Source organism: Vombatus ursinus, unplaced genomic scaffold (assembly GCF_900497805.2).
Source record: "Vombatus ursinus unplaced genomic scaffold, bare-nosed wombat genome assembly UNPS02014798.1, whole genome shotgun sequence".
Taxonomy (NCBI): Eukaryota; Metazoa; Chordata; class Mammalia; order Diprotodontia; family Vombatidae; genus Vombatus; species Vombatus ursinus.
In genome coordinates, this window is record NW_020954576.1 from 38,508,423 (window position 1) to 38,527,636 (window position 19,214).

General features: G+C 38.0%; 1 protein-coding gene across 3 annotated transcripts in view; it reads right to left on the reverse strand.

Moving 5' to 3' along the window:
- Positions 1 to 9,816: 9,816 nt before the first annotated feature.
- The window catches only part of PROX1 (prospero homeobox 1), a 54,321-nt gene continuing 44,923 nt past the window's right edge, over positions 9,817 to 19,214 (reverse strand). For 2 of the 3 annotated variants that reach the window (XM_027871790.1, XM_027871789.1), the window contains one exon: positions 9,817 to 11,527. In XM_027871790.1, coding sequence (XP_027727591.1) covers positions 11,339 to 11,527 — 189 coding nt within the window. In that variant the 3' untranslated portion in view covers positions 9,817 to 11,338. The remainder of the gene's footprint in view (positions 11,528 to 19,214) is intronic. The other variant, XM_027871791.1, reaches the window with a different exon arrangement.

Genomic DNA, 19,214 nt, shown 5'->3' on the forward strand with positions numbered 1-19,214 from the left:
AGAAAGAAAGAAAGAAAGAAAGAAAGAAAGAAAGAAAGAAAGAAAGAGAAAGACAGAAAATAATATATTCTAGTTATATTTCTAATTCTGAGAGAAGCAGCATGGCACAAAGGGCTGGCCTTGCGGTCAGAAGACCTAAGTTCAAGTCTTACCTCTGACATATATTGACTGTGTTACCCTGGGTAAGTCACTTAACCTTTTAACGGACTCTAAGAGAATAAATTGTAGAAAAGAAATGCTTATCTACATTGGAAGAGGGAGTTTCTTCATTCAGGATTTTCCTATACTAATCAAACTATAGGTTCAGTTCCTATTCTTAATCTAATTGTAATAAAGATATCAATAAAAGTTGGAGTAGAGACTGGGGGACTCAACTTAATTCCCTCCCTCCTGCCCTTGGAGCACTGGGCTCATTATCACTGAAGTCCTTTCCTGTGCCAGCCCTTCACTCAGGAGTGAGGCTGCTTAGGTAGATTAAGGGAAGAGGCCTTTTAGGTTGCTTCTAACCTGAGTCTCCCTCAGTCTTGTCAGTAGCTCTAACCCTTTCCCTAAATCTCGGTTATCTCTAAAGTAAATAGGCCTCCAGAAGATATGTGAGCACTCTTATCTGTTGGTCCACCTACACAGGCAGGGACTGTTTGGGAGGTCTTTTTATGCTTTTGGTTGGGACCCAGATCTTGGAGATTCAGGGGTGGCCTACAAGTCCTGGATATTTAAAATTCTGCCCTAAATTCAGGAATCACTGAATCTTATCTCTGTCCTGGGGGCATATGGCATATTTATAGCAAAAGGAAGAATTGAAGTCAGGTGGTTTTGTATTCTAGAGAGCAAGTCACCTAAATTCTGTGAGGTAAGGGCTTCCAGAAAAGTCTCCTTAACCCCTAATTTTGCATCTGGTGCCATGTGTAAAGTTTTACCATTAGAGATTCATTCCTTTGAGTTAAGTAATGTTTGATGCTTTGTGGCCCTCTACTAAGATAATGTGACCCTGAGAATGGTACATTCCAAGTGATTAACATTCAAGCATGATTCTGTTGGGTGCTTTTCTCTGTGACAAGAAGGTTGGTATAGAATGAGATCATGGTATAATTGGACAGAAGGGACTGAGATATGGAAAAGGCACAAAGAGAAACAAAATTGGTCACTCCATAGTTTTGCTAAGTACTGGTCTTGCAATCCCAAGTTACTTTCCTTATAGGAAATAAAAGAAAGATCAGTGAATAATCTTACTGTACTACACTCGATCTTCTTAGCCAGAGTTTAATTGGAAGATAGAGAGACAATAATCACCTCATTTTATTTTTACAATAAGGTAGTGAATCAGGTAAGGAAGGTATTATTCACCCCATTTTACACATGTGGAAACTGAGGCTCAGAAAGGTTAAGGAACTTGACCAAAGCACACAACAAACAAGTTGCAATGCCAGGACTCAAACTCAGGTGTTTTGACATTAATCTGCATGGTAGAGTGGTGGGTAAGATAAGCATAATACAAGGGAAGTGAATGGGGTAAAGGAGGATCAGATAAAGGATCCTAGGAACATTTGGGGGTTTTGAGGAGAACGACACAAGAATAAAGTGCAAACAACCTTTGATATTAGTCCAGTGCTCCTTTGACCATTTATCCTTTATTTTAAAAAATATTTTTAAAAACTACAAACTTGATAGCCATCAACAAACATGGGCATTCCCAAATACAAAGGAAGACAGAAAAAAAGATTGTCTATAAACCATGAATCAAATGTGTATAGCTATTTTTAAAAGGTTTTATCAATTTTAATAGAATAGTATGTTGGTACTACTTAAACTGGGGCAATATTTAACCCCTTACTCTTCAATGGTCTTTAAGCAAAAGCTGGATGTCCAGGCATTAGATATCCTACACTAGGAATCCTTTAGGAAGGTTGGAAGCTAGGAAGGTTGAATGTAGCATAGTAAGATCATTTGCTGTTGTTTTTTTTTTTGTTTGTTTTTTGTTTGGTTGGTTTTTTTTTTTTTTTTGTAGTTCAGTCATGTCTGAATCTTCATGACCCCATTGGAGTTTTCTTGGCAAAGATACTGGAGTGGTTTGCCTTCTCCTTCTCCAGCTCATTTTACAGATGAGGAAACTGAGGCTAACAAGCTTTTAAATGACTTGCTGGGGGTAACATAGTCAATAAGTATCTGAGGTCAGAGTTGAACTCAAGTCTTTCTGACTCCAGGCTCAGTGTTCACCACTTAGCTGCCCATTATTATTTACCTATCTTTCTTTTATTTCCTATAAGGAAAGTAACTTTGGGTTACAAGACCAGCACTTAGCAAGTTGGTACTATAAGCACTACCCAGCTTGCCTCTATTCTATCATGAACTTAACTTGCTTTTCTCTTGTGTATTTTCAGTTGTTTCATTAATGCTCTCTTCTTCCCTCCCCTCCCCTCTCCTCTCCTCTCTTTCATTTCCCTTCCCTCCCCTCCCCTTCCTTCCTCTTCCTTTGACTTCCCTTCTCATCTTCTTTCTTTCTTTTTTTATTTTTGCATCACTATCACTATTCCATACATCCCAACATTCCAGTCTCTTAATAAAAGTTTTACCTTCCAACAAATAAATATAATCAAACCAAGTGAATTGTTGTTTTTTTCCCCTTTACTTTTAACATCTCTGGTCACACATACATTTTTGGACAGGCTACTGTTTTATATGATTGTGCTAACTTGTTAGCAGGAAGGGTTTCAGACATTTTCAGGGGTCTAGGGGGAAGGAAACCTGAAGTAGTGAGAGGGACTAGTGAAAGTAATGCAAAAAAAAGAGCATTAAGGAAGCATTTAAAACGCACAGAACAAAGTAAGAGGAGGCTGGGGGCGTGGAACATAGTAATAGCTAACTGCTATTATTTTAAAAATAGCTTATAAGTTTTATATAACACTTTATGAGTTGCAAAGTGTTTTTTTTAAACACTGTTGATGAAACAACACTGTTAGGTAGGTGCTATATAATTATACCATTTTACAGACAGAGAAACTAAGGCTGAAAGTGGTTAAGTGATGTATCCAGGGTCATACAGCTAGCAAGAGTCTGAGTAGAATTCAAACTCATGTCTTACTGGCTCAATCCACTACAAACTGAATTTTGAATCAAAGGGTCAAAGGGCTCGAACCTGTGTGACTGTGAGCACCTAGCTGCAGAGACAAGCAGACAGCTATAGGAATGTGCTGAATTTAGTACACACTTTAAAAACCAAAAGCTACATGTAATGAGGCTCATAGTTGCATATTCAGTATACTTCTATTCTTTATATATGAAAATGTTTATGTTTATTGGTGTTTGTCAAGTTCAGAATAACAAAAACAGTTTTTTAAAAAAAAAGTCTCATCACAGACTTAGGAAATATTAGACTTGGAAGGGACGTCAGAAGCCTTGTAGTCTGACCTGTCCCTGACAAAGGATCCCCTCTGTAGGATACCTGATGTTTGGGCATTAAGATTTTGCTTAAAGACCATTGAGGAGTAAGGGGTTAAATATTTCCCCAGGTTAAGATAATGAAATAATTTACTGTCTAAAATCTAAGGCTAATTAAAAAACATCGTTTTCATAAAGCTTGATATCTAAATATATTATTTTCTCTTGAAACTGCCATCTTCCATGATTTAGAATGAATTAGGAAGGACAATTACCTACACCATTTTAAAACATTATAGGTGGCCATTAGGAAGAGGTGCTCATATGTCCCCAGCTGCCTTTGTGGTTCTTATGAGGGCCCACAGAGGTAGGAGGCTCTCCTTTCCCAAACTCTGAAGTAATGACTCCTGGTCATGATATTTTGGAGGGGGTACATCTCAGACTTCTGGAATTTGGGCAACTGCCCTTGATACAAAGGGCTAGAAATGAGCATGTTACTGTGTCACTTAATAAACTCTTCCACTGATTTTTAGGCTGCCTCTGTCAAGAGGAAGAAATGGCCGAAATATAAAACATTTAGCATTCAGGCACAGGAAGAAATGACTAAGATGCAAGAGATTAGAATTGGACCTACCATTATTTAGTAAGGCGGATGACTTTACTTGATACCTCATTAGCAATTTTCCAATGCACTTATCACATGTTTTGTATTAAAATTATCTGAGTTGATATCTTATGTTCATGCTGGAATATAAACTCCATGAGGGCAGGGACTGTGTCTTAGTTAAACTTTGTATCCTCTGAAGTGGCCAGCATAATGCTTTGCATACAGTCAGTACCTAATAAATACTTCAGTGTTGAATTTAATTAGATGACGTTCATAAAATAGTGAGTTTCCTAGAGGAAGAAAACAGTGAAGTGGAAAGATCACTGAATTTTGAATCAAAGGGTTAGAGGGCTCAAACCTGTGTGACTATGAACATGTTATAGAATTTATATCTGGTAGAGATATTAGATATCATGTAATCCAATGAAACTGAAGCCTAGAGAGGGGAACTGAGGTAATAGCTTAATGGCAAGAACACCAGGGTCCAGAACACAAGTTTGAATCTTGACTCATCCACTTTCTATTTGTGTGGCCTTAAATAAGGCCCCTCTCTGGGCCTTGGCTTCTTTATCCATAAAATAACTGTTATACTATTTGACCTCTCAGATCACTTCATTCTCTAAGTCCTGCAATCACTGCTCATTCCTCTGGCTGCCAATTCAAAAAGGAAGTTTATGTTAAATAAAAGCAAATGAAAGAGAGGGAGTAAGTATTTATATAGCACCTACTCTGTGCCTTTTACAATATTTATCTCATTCAATCCTCATGACAGCCCTGTGAGGGAGGTGCTATTATTATTTTCATTTTTACAGTTGAGGAAATGGAGGCAAACAGAGGTCAGATATAAATTCAGGTTCCTCTGATTTCCAAGCCCTCTACTCAATTCACTGCACTGCCAGCTTTCTCGAAATGACAAATGGAAGGAGAGGCAGTTTTTTCCCCCCTAAAGCCAAACCACGAATACTTACTACTCTGGGAAGTTTGGCTAGAGGAAACTACTCCAAACCCATTCATGAAAGTCAGGAGTAGCTCTTCAGTCGTTAAATTTGCCAGAATAGAAGTCACAAATGCTTTTGGTTCTCCTGGAACAGTTTACAAAAGAACAGTTAACATTTCTATTACCCTTTCTGGATTTCAAAGACATTTCCTTATTACAACCCCTTGAGGGAGACAGTGGCTTGTGTGCAATTAGCCTCATCTTACAGATGAAGAAACTAAGGCTCCGAGATGAAATAAATGACTTGGCCAAGGTCACATAACTTGGAAGTGTCAGAGCTGAACTTGAGGCTGCTGTGTCTCAATTCCATCTGTGTCTCAATGTCCCTTTTCTGTTCTACCATGTCTCCTGTCCTAGGCTGACCTCTTTTTAATTCTATGATTTTAGCAAGTGGGTGAAATGTGGTCATGTTTACGTCTTCCTCTGAATCATCTGGAACTAGAAACTGTGGGGAGAAAATTATAACGGCAGTTTGACCCAACCTGGCTTTGTGTTCTTCCTCATAAGGGATAAACAAAGGTAAATTTGTCCTTGGAATCAACCTTGTGGCAATAGGAGGTTACCTGGAAACCCTGAAATCTGGATGAATCAAATGCCCAGGTAACAAAAGGCATTTGTATCATCAGTGTTCAGGGCCCAGTTATCAGGTTTTATCATCCAGAGTGTTAGGGGATAAACACTCTAACTTTCATCCTAATTGCATCATAGTCTGTTGCCTTGAGTGGACCTTGACCCCACATTCAATCCCCTACAAGATATTTTCAGAAAAAATCCAAAGCACATCAATGAGCTTGTAATTTATATTTATTTTGCACAAGCTTGCATATATACTGCACATACATTCAGTTTAAGAGAAGATGGAAGGCACACAAGGCAATTGAACTACTGTATCCTTTAAGTGGTACAAAGCAAGAAGGTCAAAGTTTGGAGAGTATACAAAAGCTTAAAACACACAAAATAAAACCCCATTCCCACCCTACCCCCAAACAACGTCTTTTTTTTTCCTGTTTTAAAATTTAGTAGCTGCCAAACTAAAATGTTCACTTTGACTTTAAAATCAATTGTCTACTGCACCTTTTAAAAATTTATTTAATATGGACAGGGAACCTCATTTTTTTAATCATATCATCAATTAATATTACAGTACATCCTTGGTAATACAAAATTGTACACCTTCATCAAATAAATTAGGATAAATTAAACCAATAAATTATGCAAAGTCTTTAGAACAATAGACAACAACAACAACAAAAAATCCACAGTTGAAATTGCCTCTAACTAAAAAAACAAAACAAAACAAACTCAAAAATTGACTTTATCAGTTCAGTTATTGTACTATTTTCAAATTAAAGGGTCTTTATTACAAAAAAAAGAGCTTAATGCTATTTACAACATATTGCTAAATAATATAAAGGCAGTGTCTTGTCATGTTTTGTAACTATATACAAATGAGTAATGTCTGGGATGATACCAGTGTGAACTTTAACCTTTGACTCTTCTAGGGAGCTTTCAGCCCAACTCATTATGGGTTTCTCTCACTCTGATTTCTGATTTTGTAGGGAGCAACTCGAACACATTTGTGAACGGCTTTTGTCCCACTATGGGGAGGACCTATGTTTTTCCAAATACAGAATGAATAAATCCTCCTGTGAGAGGGCTAGCCCAAGAAACGTATGTCTCCTGGTGGCTTCTCCCTCTCAGACACACTGCATTTTACTGGATGGCAGATTTGGGAGGAGGAATTGTAGCTTAGGTAATAAGACTCTGAAGAGTTCAGATGCCATCCAACTCCACACAAAGAGTGTTTCTAAGAAGATCCAAAGGCTAAAAAATACCAGTTTTTAATCCCAGCTTTGAATGAGCCTTTCTTAGCTTCAGTTTATGGATGGTTTACAACCAACAGTTCTACAGAAAACAAAATTGCATTTCCTTCAACATAACAGTTAAGTGCAATACAGTAACTGATACTCATATAAACCAGTTACATAATTTTAAGGGGAGCTTTTTGAAAACAATGCCTCTTGGAATATTCAAACACAGAGTTGGTACCAGAAGGAAACATTTGCACTAGTTACACCAATGAATACTCTATAATACACATGGCAAATCATTTTTGCTCTAACTTCTCATGTACAATGCTTATTCTGGGGGAGCTGTAAACCACTCTTCATTTTACAAATTTGTCAATGCTGCTGGTGAAAATCCTAGTTTTAAAGCCACAAATATCTTCACCTTTATATCTTAACATTAACCTATGGAAAAGAAATTTTTTTTACTTATTAAATGACTTCATGTACATAGAAAAAAATTCTGTAATTTTTACAGAAACTGTATCACCCTTGTCCTTGACATCTGATGAAAGAGACTGTTATCTTTTAAAAGTAGAGAGGCTGGATTTTGAAGAATGCTTTCAACTATCTATACAGTTACTGAAGTGTTCCTAATAAATCCAACAGATGTTTTGAGAATGTCGTTATTAAAATCTATGTATTATGCAAGAACAGCCATAAGGTTAAATATTTACATTGCTTTATAAAAGTTCCCCTCTTGGTTTTGTTTTGTTTTATGTTTTATTTTTAATTTTTATGTTTTTGTATTTTTTTTCAAAGATATTCACCCACTTCCCTGGTACAGTAATAAAGATTCTGCAAACTTAAAACACTTTTAATTAAATAATACTCAGAGGCACAAAGCAAACCTCAGGAATATATATGGGTGAACATTTCCTTAAATAATGCCTACATTCTAACATATTCCACTTGTTATACCATTTAATGTGAAACGTTCTCATTAAACAACCAGAGATACAGTAAGAATTAAATGTTTTGCAGTTGCAAGTAGAACATTCTTTTCACAAAACATAACAGATGTCTAAAATAGGATCTTAAATCTAGATAGGAAAAAGGTAAGCTTTTCACTTCACACGCATATATATATATATATATAGATAGATAGATTCTGTACGTGTCTATACACATGTATACATATGCATACACATATATAGCACATCATATGAAATATTGCTTCTATACTACTTTTCTTTAGGCTAAGAAAACACAAGATTTGCACCACAGTTACAAAAAATTGGCTTCTACAAGAATTTTCAAAACTTGAATGCTGCTCAAACAATTGAGGAAAAAAATAATTTGCGTTATCAAACTGTTCTAAAAATTCTCTTCTTCAAAAACGTAGTCTGCCGCTTTGTTTTTTTTTTAAAAAGACACAAAATATGCATAGCTATCAACATTATGTCAAACAGCCAGAAAAAAAATCTAGTGTTTATTGCAGCTGTAGTAATTGGAAATAAAGTCTAAAAGATGAAATTGAAAGCCACAGAAGGCACAAGAACAATTGTACTTGTGGGAAAAAAAAACTGGTATTTTGAAGGATTTTTTTTTAATCCTTCCGCTGGTGCATTTAAGGTCTAGGCACAGACTATAACCTCAAGTGTGTATGCAGAAAGAAATCAGAATTAGCAGAAAATGAGTGGCAATGTGGTCATTTCAACATGGACTTTAAATTATTTTCTCTGTCTAAACTCTCCCCCACCACAAATAATTAGCCTTCTCCAACCTATTCAGATTTCATTTAGGGAGAGTGGTCATACCATCTGAAAGATGGTAATTTGTACTTTTAATCAAATAAGAGTTGTCACCCAGATTTTTGTCATTTTCAATGTACTAAGAGGCATAAGATAATATGGCTGCACTGGGTGGGGAACTCCCATGCCCCAGAAGCAAAGTGACCAAGCAATGAAATGTTTCCTTCAGATTCAGCTTCTACTCTGAAATCATTTCTATGCCTCAGTGAAGATCAGGAGTCTATTACTCTCGTTAGATAAATGCAACAGCATCTAGGTGTGAGTCTACAGTTTTGCTCAGTTCGCTTAATTAAATTAGGTGGAGGGGAAGGGTGGAAAGTGTGTGGGGGGAGGAGGTGGGGGCAGAATTGTAATTTAAAAATCAACTCATCATAATTGAAGGATCAGTTCCATTCCAGATCAAGAAAGTACATAGCAATTCTTCCAGAGTCTGCATATAGTATGGCTTTGCCTTTTCCCATTGTCAGTGGCAATGAAGTATTGTAACACCACGTCAGTGACATTTTAACAACCAAGGACTGACTTGTTCCTCATTTGGGCCTGCAGATCACCTTTTCTGGTGGATAGCAATACCTCAAAGAGGGGACTACCACCAGTTGATCGTCTCTTTACAAAGTGCAGATAGGATTGTAGACATATTAAATGCCATAGTTGCCAAATCATACTTTATTTTTTTTTTAAGAAAAAAAGATGCATATCCTGTTGATGCACCCATCCTTTAAGAAAAGTGCACTGGAAAAGCTGTTTTGTGTTTGACTCATTTTGAAGCTGCTGGCACTTCATCCCATGTTATTGTTTTCATTGTCTATACGGCAGGGATCCTGCCTGTGCTTGGGAATAATGACAGGGCATCATAGGATTGGGCTGTTTAATTTGAAGTCAGCAGGTTTTTAAGGCTTTGTGCTGACAATAATAGCTTTCATACATTTCTGTCTATCAGCAGTATTTATAAATGAAGTGAAATTGCAGTGATCAGGTCAGCTCTTTAGTCACATGGGTAAACTTTCACTCTCCAAAGTCAAATGCAATTTTGGAATAGAAAAAAAAAGTTAAGGAAATGCCATATTTATGTTCCCTATGATCTAAATGCCAGATTTGTTAATGAATCATTTAGTGAAAATTGCTTTTAACCAAATTACCTGATGAAGGGGGAGGGGACGGAAAACATTAATGAATAATAAATTCTTACTGCATCTGTTCAAAAAAAATTCAGAAAAAAGAAGTATAAATGCCATCAGATGTGTTTTTTAAAGTAAATATTGGACAGTATACACTTGAAATTTAGAAAATAATAAAAAAGGAGAACCAGTGAAGAAAGCACAAAGAACTAGCAGCTAGCTTTCTTATATTATGCTGAAATAGTATCACTTAGGTTAATCCCAAACTTTACTATACTGTACACTCACTCTACTCATATTTTGGTCAACACTAGCTTCTGTGTTAGAAGAGACTGGTAGCACATCACTCATTTTTAAAAGCTGCACAGAAACGCAAGGAAAAAAACAATTAGGTTGTCATCACTTTGCATATCCATCAATACAGTGGGGGATTGTTTCTATGACTTATTTTGTCACATTGTAGGTGCTTAACAAATGCTTGTGAATTTGAAAAATCAATCTTTTTTTGTGGGGGAAGGGTCATTCTTATATGTGTTCCTCTGACAAGGTGAAGTTCAAGCAAACTTAATTGTTATTAAAAAAAAAAGCTTACAGGATAACCAGGAATTGAAAGTCCAGGATGGGATTATTTTTCTCTTCCTGTATAAGGGTAATTCAGAAAATTATATGGGGGGGACTTAAATATCAAATAGAGTTTTTTTTTTAATACAACTTTAAGCAAAGTTGAGCAAAGAGTAGGTTTGAAACTTGTGTGCCTTTTAGTATCTGAAGCAAGATGAGAGTAAATAGAAAAGATTTAGGTTTTACTTTGTGGAGAATGAAATATGTTCTGTTTTTTAACAAGAGGACCATACTGTAAAATGAGAGAAGTGGCTAGACCATCATGCATGAGTTGCCAATCTCAACCTGAAAGGGTCAATCTTGTGCAAAATTGGTTTGCCTCAATAAGAAAGTGGCAGCTAAGTCACTAATTTGGGAGTGGGGGTACTCATCATTCCTATTAGGAAAAGGTCGATAGCTTTTTGTTGTTTTGTTTTGTTTGGAATCTAGTCTTCTGGGGGTATCACTTCAGGCAATGAGCTGCTAAAAATGTCATTAGTTGTTTTTAGAGATGAAAGCAAAAGCAACATAATTAGCTAAATAAAATAAAACTAAGCTTAAATAGTGATTCCATAGAGTTTCAGACCTTTTCAGCAGTAAAAACAAGAGGAAAGTTCATTGTCTACAGTAGTGTGCCGTGATGCTGGTTTCCCTCGGCCAAAATGCCACTTAGCAGTAAGTCAAGTATCTGACCGAGGCATCACATACATGATGCCCTACCTTGCTAAGACAGGCTTTACCCACTTCAAAATTCTTCTCCCTGAAAATGAACCCCATTTAAGTCTCCAAATGTTAAGGGCCTTGGGTAAAAAGTAAACTGAAGGCAGAAGGACAATTCAGTATCCCCTTGCAACAGAACAACACGAAAGAAAAAAAAAGAGAGAGTTCATGAAGAGGAGGCAGAATTACCAGCTGATTTCATAAACATATCTATGTCTCTCATACACATGTATATGAAATCAAAATTTAGATACACATAACTTGGGCATCCAAAGGGGACTGCTACTTTTCATACATTCAGAAAGAGTTGTTGAAAATCTCTATTCATGAAGAAGCTCTTGTAGGCAGTTCGGGGATTTGAAAATCTCAGGGACTTCACTATCCAGCTTGCAGATGACCTTGTATATGGCCTTCTTCCAGGAAGGATCAACATCTTTGCCTGCGATAATGGCATTGAAAAACTCTCGTAATGTGATCTGTGCGACTTCCAGGAATCTCTCTGGAACCTGCTGATACAAGGAGACAATGGCATTAATAAAGTTTTCAGTTTCAAGTCTCCAGTTCTTCAAAGGAAATTGAGCTAAGTTCTTTCTTTCAGAAAGAGGCTTATATGGCACCTGCATTTTCTAAAAATGGCAGTCCTGTATTCTTTTATGTAAAGTTGTTATATATAGTAGCATAAGAATACAGGATGGCTAGCTCGGTGGAGTTTTAGCAATAGAATCCTACAAGGAAATAGTGAGGTGTGTTGAAACAACAAACTCCTGAGTTCTAGAGTGGTTGTTTGGGGATGGGGGTTGGGAAGAGAAGAGATGACATGACTCTGACCTTATGTTACAAAACAGTTATGATCCTGAATAGGAGTTTTAAAAGTGAAATTTCCAAAAACAGAATCCCTTTTCTCCAATTATTCCCACTATAAATTCCAGGTGTTTTTACGCAGAAAAACATTTGGGCTCCAAAACAGGCAAAAATAATAATTTAGGAAACAAAAGAAAAAGGAAAGCCAGATAAAACAATCACATTTAAAATAAGTCACAAAATATATAGAAACCTAAAATATCACACCAGACCACAGCAAAGTAGAGTTGGAGGGGATCAACTCAAGTCAGGTAGTTCAACTCCTTCATTTTACAAACAAGGAAATTAAGGCCCAGGGAGTTAATTGAATTGCCTGAGGTCACCCAGGGAATAAAATATCAGAGCCAGGATTCAAATTAAGGTCATCCAACTAAAACCAGTCCTCTTTTTATGCCACCATATTGCCTCTCAGCATTTAGTCCTTGGATGACAGACGCATATAGTTCTATTAAATACCACAATTCTGATACTTTCCAGTTTGATAAGACTTGACAGATCGTTCAATCTGTCATAACGTTTGAGATGTCACAGCCATCCCAATATAATTTGTATGATTTTTAAAAAATGTTGATGTTAAATTGGTCATTTTCCCTCTGAGTTGGATCCACATGAGGAGACATGTCCTAAGGATTGATGAATCTTTAGTTTGCCTAGTCTTTTAAGCTTAGTCTATGGCTTAATCTCTGTCTCAAGATAACGATTCCCTTTTAAGCCCCAAGCTTTAATCTGTTCCTTCCAAGGTGTGTGTGGAGGTTAGGGGTGGGAGAGGGGAGATTCTTTGGTGTTATCTCACTTATTTGTTTGTTTACTTATTTATTTAACAGTCCTGACCTGGAAGTTGGTGGCTATTGATGTGCTTGTTTAGAATCCTTTGTAAATTCCCTAAGATAAAAGGTGGATTGGGAAGGTGTCTTGCCACAAGATAGGGTATTAGCCACCCGAAGAGATCATTATCATAAACTATTATTTCTGAAAGTGTAAATGAATACCTAGTGGATTTCCTTTAATTGAGGACCTCTATGTTAAAATGAAGAATACCATTTGATTTTTACATCCTATGCATACAAACAGGGAAGTAAATATACCATAGGTGTGCAGGTGGATATTTATAGATGCATACATATAGAGTAAGATCTTTTCTTCTGTTTTGGGCTAATTAATGTAAACAAAAGGTATTTAAAAATTTGAAAAGCTTCATTCCTTTCTCCTCTGTCTACAACCAACACTTGCCATGATGGTAGTAAGGATGTAGGAACACGGACTAAACATCCCTGTTTTCACAGCTAAATTTGGCCTCTCAAATGGTTTATGAGTTTCCCCAAGTGACTTATTTCTTTAAGGAAAAAAAAATACTGTGATGACTGTCTTGAGAAGTGGGACCCCACTCCTCCTTCAAAGAATGTCAGACACAAAAGAGACATGAATTTGTTAAACACTTGCTATGTGCCAGGCACTGGGCTAAGCTTGGGGAGGAAGGGAGGGAGAAATACAAAGAAAAAGAAATAGTCCCTGCCTTCAAGGTATTTACTTTCTATCAGGAGAAAGATCTTTATTCCAGTCCTCTCCTTTTGCAGATAAGGAGACTAAAACTCATGGGGACTGAGTATGTTTTCCAAGGCCATATAGCAAGTTAGTAGAAGATCCAAGACAGAATCCAGATCTCCTGTCTCCCAGGCCAACGTTCTTTACACAACACCATTGCTGCCTGGGTGACTTGACCAGATTTTGGGTGAAGTGAACCTTTGGACCAGCACCCACAATACAGTATGCTCATGGTCTTCTTTTTAATGAAGTAATGAATTTCCCTTGAAGCAGTCCCCTCTGATGCAATAATACAGCTCTCTACCTTACTCACTGGGAAAAGAAGTAAGGCACTGAGGTGACTGTGGATTCCAAACCCAGTCATGCCCCCTCTCTGGGTCTCAGTTTCCTCATCTATAAAATGCAACAGTTGGACTAAATGTTTTATAAGGTCCTATCTAGGAGTAAATTTCTCTTATCTTCTATCCTATCCCCTTTCCCTTCTTCCAAGCTGCTATTCCTGGTAGGCAATGCTCCACAAAGTCTCGGTGTTTTCCTCTATCTGCTGTGAGCACATGTGTGCTGGTGAGGAAGGAGGGGGCCAGAAGAGAGTTGGGCCTTCTTGTTCACTTTTTAATGATTACAAAAAGCCATTTAACTGACATTTGGAGAGCATCCCTTCTTTCCTCCCTCTCCCCACCCTTCCACCCTCTCCCCACGGATAATCTTCACATTTTATCAAATAGGCTTTATTGAGAGGAGGAATCTGGCTGGAGAACAGTTAGACTGTGCAACTATCCACTATAACTGCTTGGTTTGGGAGCTGTTAGCCAAATGTTACAAAACCATAACCAAAGGCATTTATTAAAATAAACATTTCAAGAAGGATGGTGATACCAGCCACCAGAAACAGAGAATTCAGATCCTTGATCCTTTGCTCCAGAGAAGTGTTATAGGAAAGCAGCACAGAGGCTCAAAGGGAATGGTGCCCATAGCATAACTAGGTGAACAGTAAGGGCAGCTGCTGTAAGTGAAGCCCAGAAAATGATGGTAATAATAAAAGCTTATATTCATACCTGACATTTATACAGTATTTTATATACTGCATTTCATGTGATCCTTACTATAGACCTATAAATTAAGCAGGATAAATGCTATTATTCCCATTTGACAGATGAGAAAACTGATGTTCACTCAGAGAGATGAAGGTCCTTGTTTAAGGTCACATGACTAAAAAGTAGAAGAGTCAGGACACAAACCCATATCTTTTGATTGATGATAGCTCAATGTTCTTTCTGTTATATCACATCACCTCTCCAGAGGTAACAGGGCTCATTTCCTAACCTGGAAATCTTACCACTCCAAGCTCTACAGTTGAAGGGTGAGAGAAGAAGGGTCAAAAGCAGAAGATAGAAGGAAGAGTACTTTATGTAGTTTGAGGTGGTATGTATGTGCGTGCATGTGTGTGTGTATTTTTGTGTGCATGTGTGCGTGCGTGTGCGTGTGTGTGTGTGTGTGTGTGTGTGTGTGTGTGTGTGTGAGAGAGAGAGAGAGAGAGAGAGAGTGGGAGAGGGGATGCAGAAAAAGGTCAGGGTTGGTAGAGGGGAGTGTAATTCTTGGAAACAATTAAAGTTAATTATTCCTCTGGGTGCTAATAATGGTCTCTTATTCCCACCTCTTTTTCTCCACGTTATTTAGTGGGTATTAGTGGGTTGTATCCCATATTGTTTATGGATTAATTTGACAATTAATCAGATACTGCCTCATGACATCTCTTATACTAATGTCTTAAATTGCCATATGATTCTTGTATTGTCTCTTAACTGACATTGTTTATATTATTTTCTGTCTTGACAAGAGATTGTAGGCAACTTGAAGGCAAGGACTAAGTCTAATACTTCTTTGTATTCTCTATAGCAGCTAATAGATGTTTTAGAAGCAGTGTGATATAATCACACTCTGCTGGAGTAAGAGAGACCTGAGTTCAATTTCTGTCTTTTACACTTTACTTGTGGTGACTATTGACAAATCACAATCTCTGAGTCTCAGTTTCCCCATGTGTAATAGGGAAATGGCACACAGAGTTGCTGAGAGTCTCAAATAAAATAATGTATATATAACCCTTTGCACATTTTAAAGCATTATATAAATGTCATTATTATTATTAGAATATAATTAATAATAAATATTTGACTGACATAAACCTTATCTTCTGAGTAGACCTTATATTGTACATAGCAGCACCCAGGTGCTTATTGAATGAGAGCTGATAACAAAGATAAAATAAAATAGATCTTTTACAACTAGAAGGAGTGTTTGGAGGTCATCTAGTTCAGCTCCTGCATTTTACAAAAAAAAGAAACTGAGGCCCAAAGGGTTTATAACTCACCAAAGATCAAACATCTGGTCAGTGGCAGTGCCAAGGCTGGAACTCAGTTTTACTGACAACCTGTCCAGTACCCTTTCTAGCACACTATAGTATTTGCCTTTGGAATTCATCGAGTGCCATTTTGACCTCAGAGTGGCATCTCTACATAGCAGTATTATGATGGAGAAAATCCCTAAGAAGGCTTGGAATTCATTAATAAACAGGGCTGGATCTGCAGTTGCTTTGGTTATTGGGTCATTGGTAGTGGTGGTGAGGACAATGAATTCTTCAGTTAATACAAGAATAGATTAGCCACTTCTCACTAATGCTAGTGGACCTTGGAGTAGACTCTGTGGGATTGCCATAGAGGTCAGATAACAAGGTCCTTCTAGTACCTCAACAATTATATTCTCTTGAATGGAAATCAAGGAGTAACTTACACTGATTTCTGCTATATACTAAACATTTTTGGTTTTGTTTTCCTGACAGTGCTAGTATATTCTATCCCAGACAGAAGACTGCTTAGTCTTGTGAAAAGAGGGTAGGGGAATGCTTTCTTCCAGTTATCTGTTCCTCCTTACAATTAAAAAAAGGCAAAGGGGACTTTTTTTTTGACAATCATGCTGGGGAGGGGGGACAGGGGGGACCATAATTTAGGCTCATACTATTGACTCTGTCTATGCTTTTTTGTACCTCTTTACACCTAATGGCTTTCACATCACTAATAAACATCTGCCGAAAATCCCCTGGTGACAAGTAAGCCGTTGTCTGGGTTTCTTTTAATAGAACTCAACTATCTGCAGAATGAACTCCTGAGTATCTTCTCAGCATCAGGTGGCAGGAGTCAATCAAATGACCCCAATGTAAGACAATGTGGACTCAGTGGAGGGGGCGGAAGGGTTTTCGGGGAGAGGCAAACCTGACCCCACACTACTGTTTCAGAGGAGTCACGCCATAGCTTTGCTTGCACATGCCAGATGGGAGAAGAAAAGGCTTCTCAATGCTGGAGGTGGGGGTGGGGGTGGGGATGGGGTAGGGAGTTTTAAGATGTTGCAGATCCTGCTTCACCTAGGGTTCTAAAACCAAGGAGAATGTAAGAGCCCCAAATGGATGAACCCAAGCTCCAACTGGGCTTGTGCCTCCTTGCCAAGTTAATTTGGAAGGAGAAGGTGGGGAGGGGTGAGAGGACCTCTAACAGGGGTGGTGAGCAGCCACTGATACCTATTAATTTTCATTAGAAGTTTAGCATGCTTGTTGTTTCTGTACTATAAATGAGGCTATGAGAAGGGCAAGGTGATGGGGGTGGGGAGCAGGAAAGAGGTGATGGTAAAGAGGTTTTGGGGCTAGGGGGTTGGGCAAGAAGAATTTGTACTGTTTTAAGTATGCTCAGTCAGCCACTGTGTTGCTCAGTTTCTTAGGTGGATGGTGATTGTTTTTTTTTTTTTTTTGGACCGAGCGGCAAAGACACTTATTTCCCCCCCTCCCCTTCCTCCTCCTCCTCCTCCTCTTCCTCCTGCTCCTCCTGCTCCTCCTCTTCCCAGTTGCTTTACCTTCAAGGATGATTTGTTTTATTAAACTGGCTGTCCCCAGCCTCTGCAGTACATAATAAAAGCCTGACAGAGCAGGCTGCCTGCCTTCTGTGTCCTGCAGATACTCATCATAAGTGTCAGGACATACCAAGGTTAGCGGTCACTGGAAGTGCGCTTACTAGCCCAAACCTTGCCAAACGCACTTGGCAGCTGAATGAATGTCACAGAGAATAGAAGGGGAATTACAAAGGTTAAAAAGAAGACAGCCTCTCCTATTTTCTGGAGATAGAGAAGCTGATTTTTCACACTTCTGAAATAAAGCTCATTCATGGGTCCCTCACAGAGGACCTAAATCTTGTGCCCTGAGCAACTCTCTCCTGCCATTGCTGCCCCACCCGAACCCTTCCTTTCCATCCTTTCCCAAATCCTGACCACTTTAAAAATTGGCTCACTGGCCTTGTCTCATCAATGAGATTATTTCACACTAAAATGAATGGAAGAACAAATCATACATAGCCTTTCCCATTACTCACTATCCTTAATACTAAAAGTTGAAATGGTTTTATTAGTAAGTTTCACCTCATTAATCCCCATTAGGGGTGATTTACTTTCCAGTTCCTCTTTTAAACTTTTGTGTAGTTTGGTTTTTTTTTTTTAACTCAACTTCAAATGGAAAACTGAGTAGGACATACACCCTCAGAGGCCAGCATGGCAGTGTGAAGAAAGGAGTCAATTTCCAGCTGATATTTTGGAGAATTAGTTTAGGTGTGAGTTTCTTTTTCCTTTCTTTCCTCCTCTTTCTCTCTTTTTCTTTCTTTTTTAAAATTTTTACTATAAAAGGGCAATAAAACGCTGACTGTAAGAAGACAATGTCAAGGAGAAAAGGGTATTGGTATTTTGGATACTCTTCACTGCTCGCCTTGGAGAGAGAGTTATTCTTGTCACAAACCCTTTTGTCTGCATCTGCTGACTGCTTGCCTGTAGCCAGCAGCATAGTTTAACTGTTTTGTCACCTCCTCACATCACATGCATCAGCTGTTGTGCCTTTGTTATGGGTATTGTAGAACTAATCCGCTGTGGCTGTTCTACTGTGCAGTAAATAAAACAGAAACGGGCTGCCCAGACAATTCTGCATGAATATTTCAGATGGCTTTTACAACTCTGATTCACAAAATCAAATAAATAAATAACTCCTTCCCTCAACCCCAACACACGCGCACACACACACATACACACACATACACACACACACACACACACACACACACACACACACACAGAAACCCCTCCAGCAAGACCCAGATGCCTCCAAGTCAGTTGCACTGAAGGCTCTAACTCCAGGCTTCAGTAACCATTGTTTTAGAAGAGAAGTTAAAAAGACGTAAAAACTTTAATACTAAGTATGCCCCCCCACACTTTTCTAATATGAGAAAAGGAAAAGAAATAATGTTTCATTTTACTTCAATCCAATAGTTTTAAAATCATGGAAAGACACGACTTTCTACTTTTGAAAGAACTGTGTGATCAGGAATGCCGAGTTTGAAACTTTCTTTATGCCAACCTTCAATAGCTCAAAGCAATCTAGCTTGTTAATTTGTGTTTATTTCCTCCCTTGTAACTCCTTCCCCCTTCTCCCGAAGTTGTCAAGGCAAAACACTTGAAAGTTCAGCTCTTCCTAAGACCTTGTCCAAAATATTTAACCTGGCCCAGAGTTTAAAAAGGAACAACATACTAAGTTTTCCAAAAGTTAACTTGCGTCATGAGCTGTCCCAAGATGTGAACAATATGTTTAATCCTACAGCAAGGTCATTCTCTGAAGATGATTTCTAAGTGTCTCTAGAGGAGAACAAAAAAAAAAAAAAAGGAAGAAGAAAGAAAGAAAAAAAGAAGAAGGAAAAAAGTACCCTTCAAAAAAAA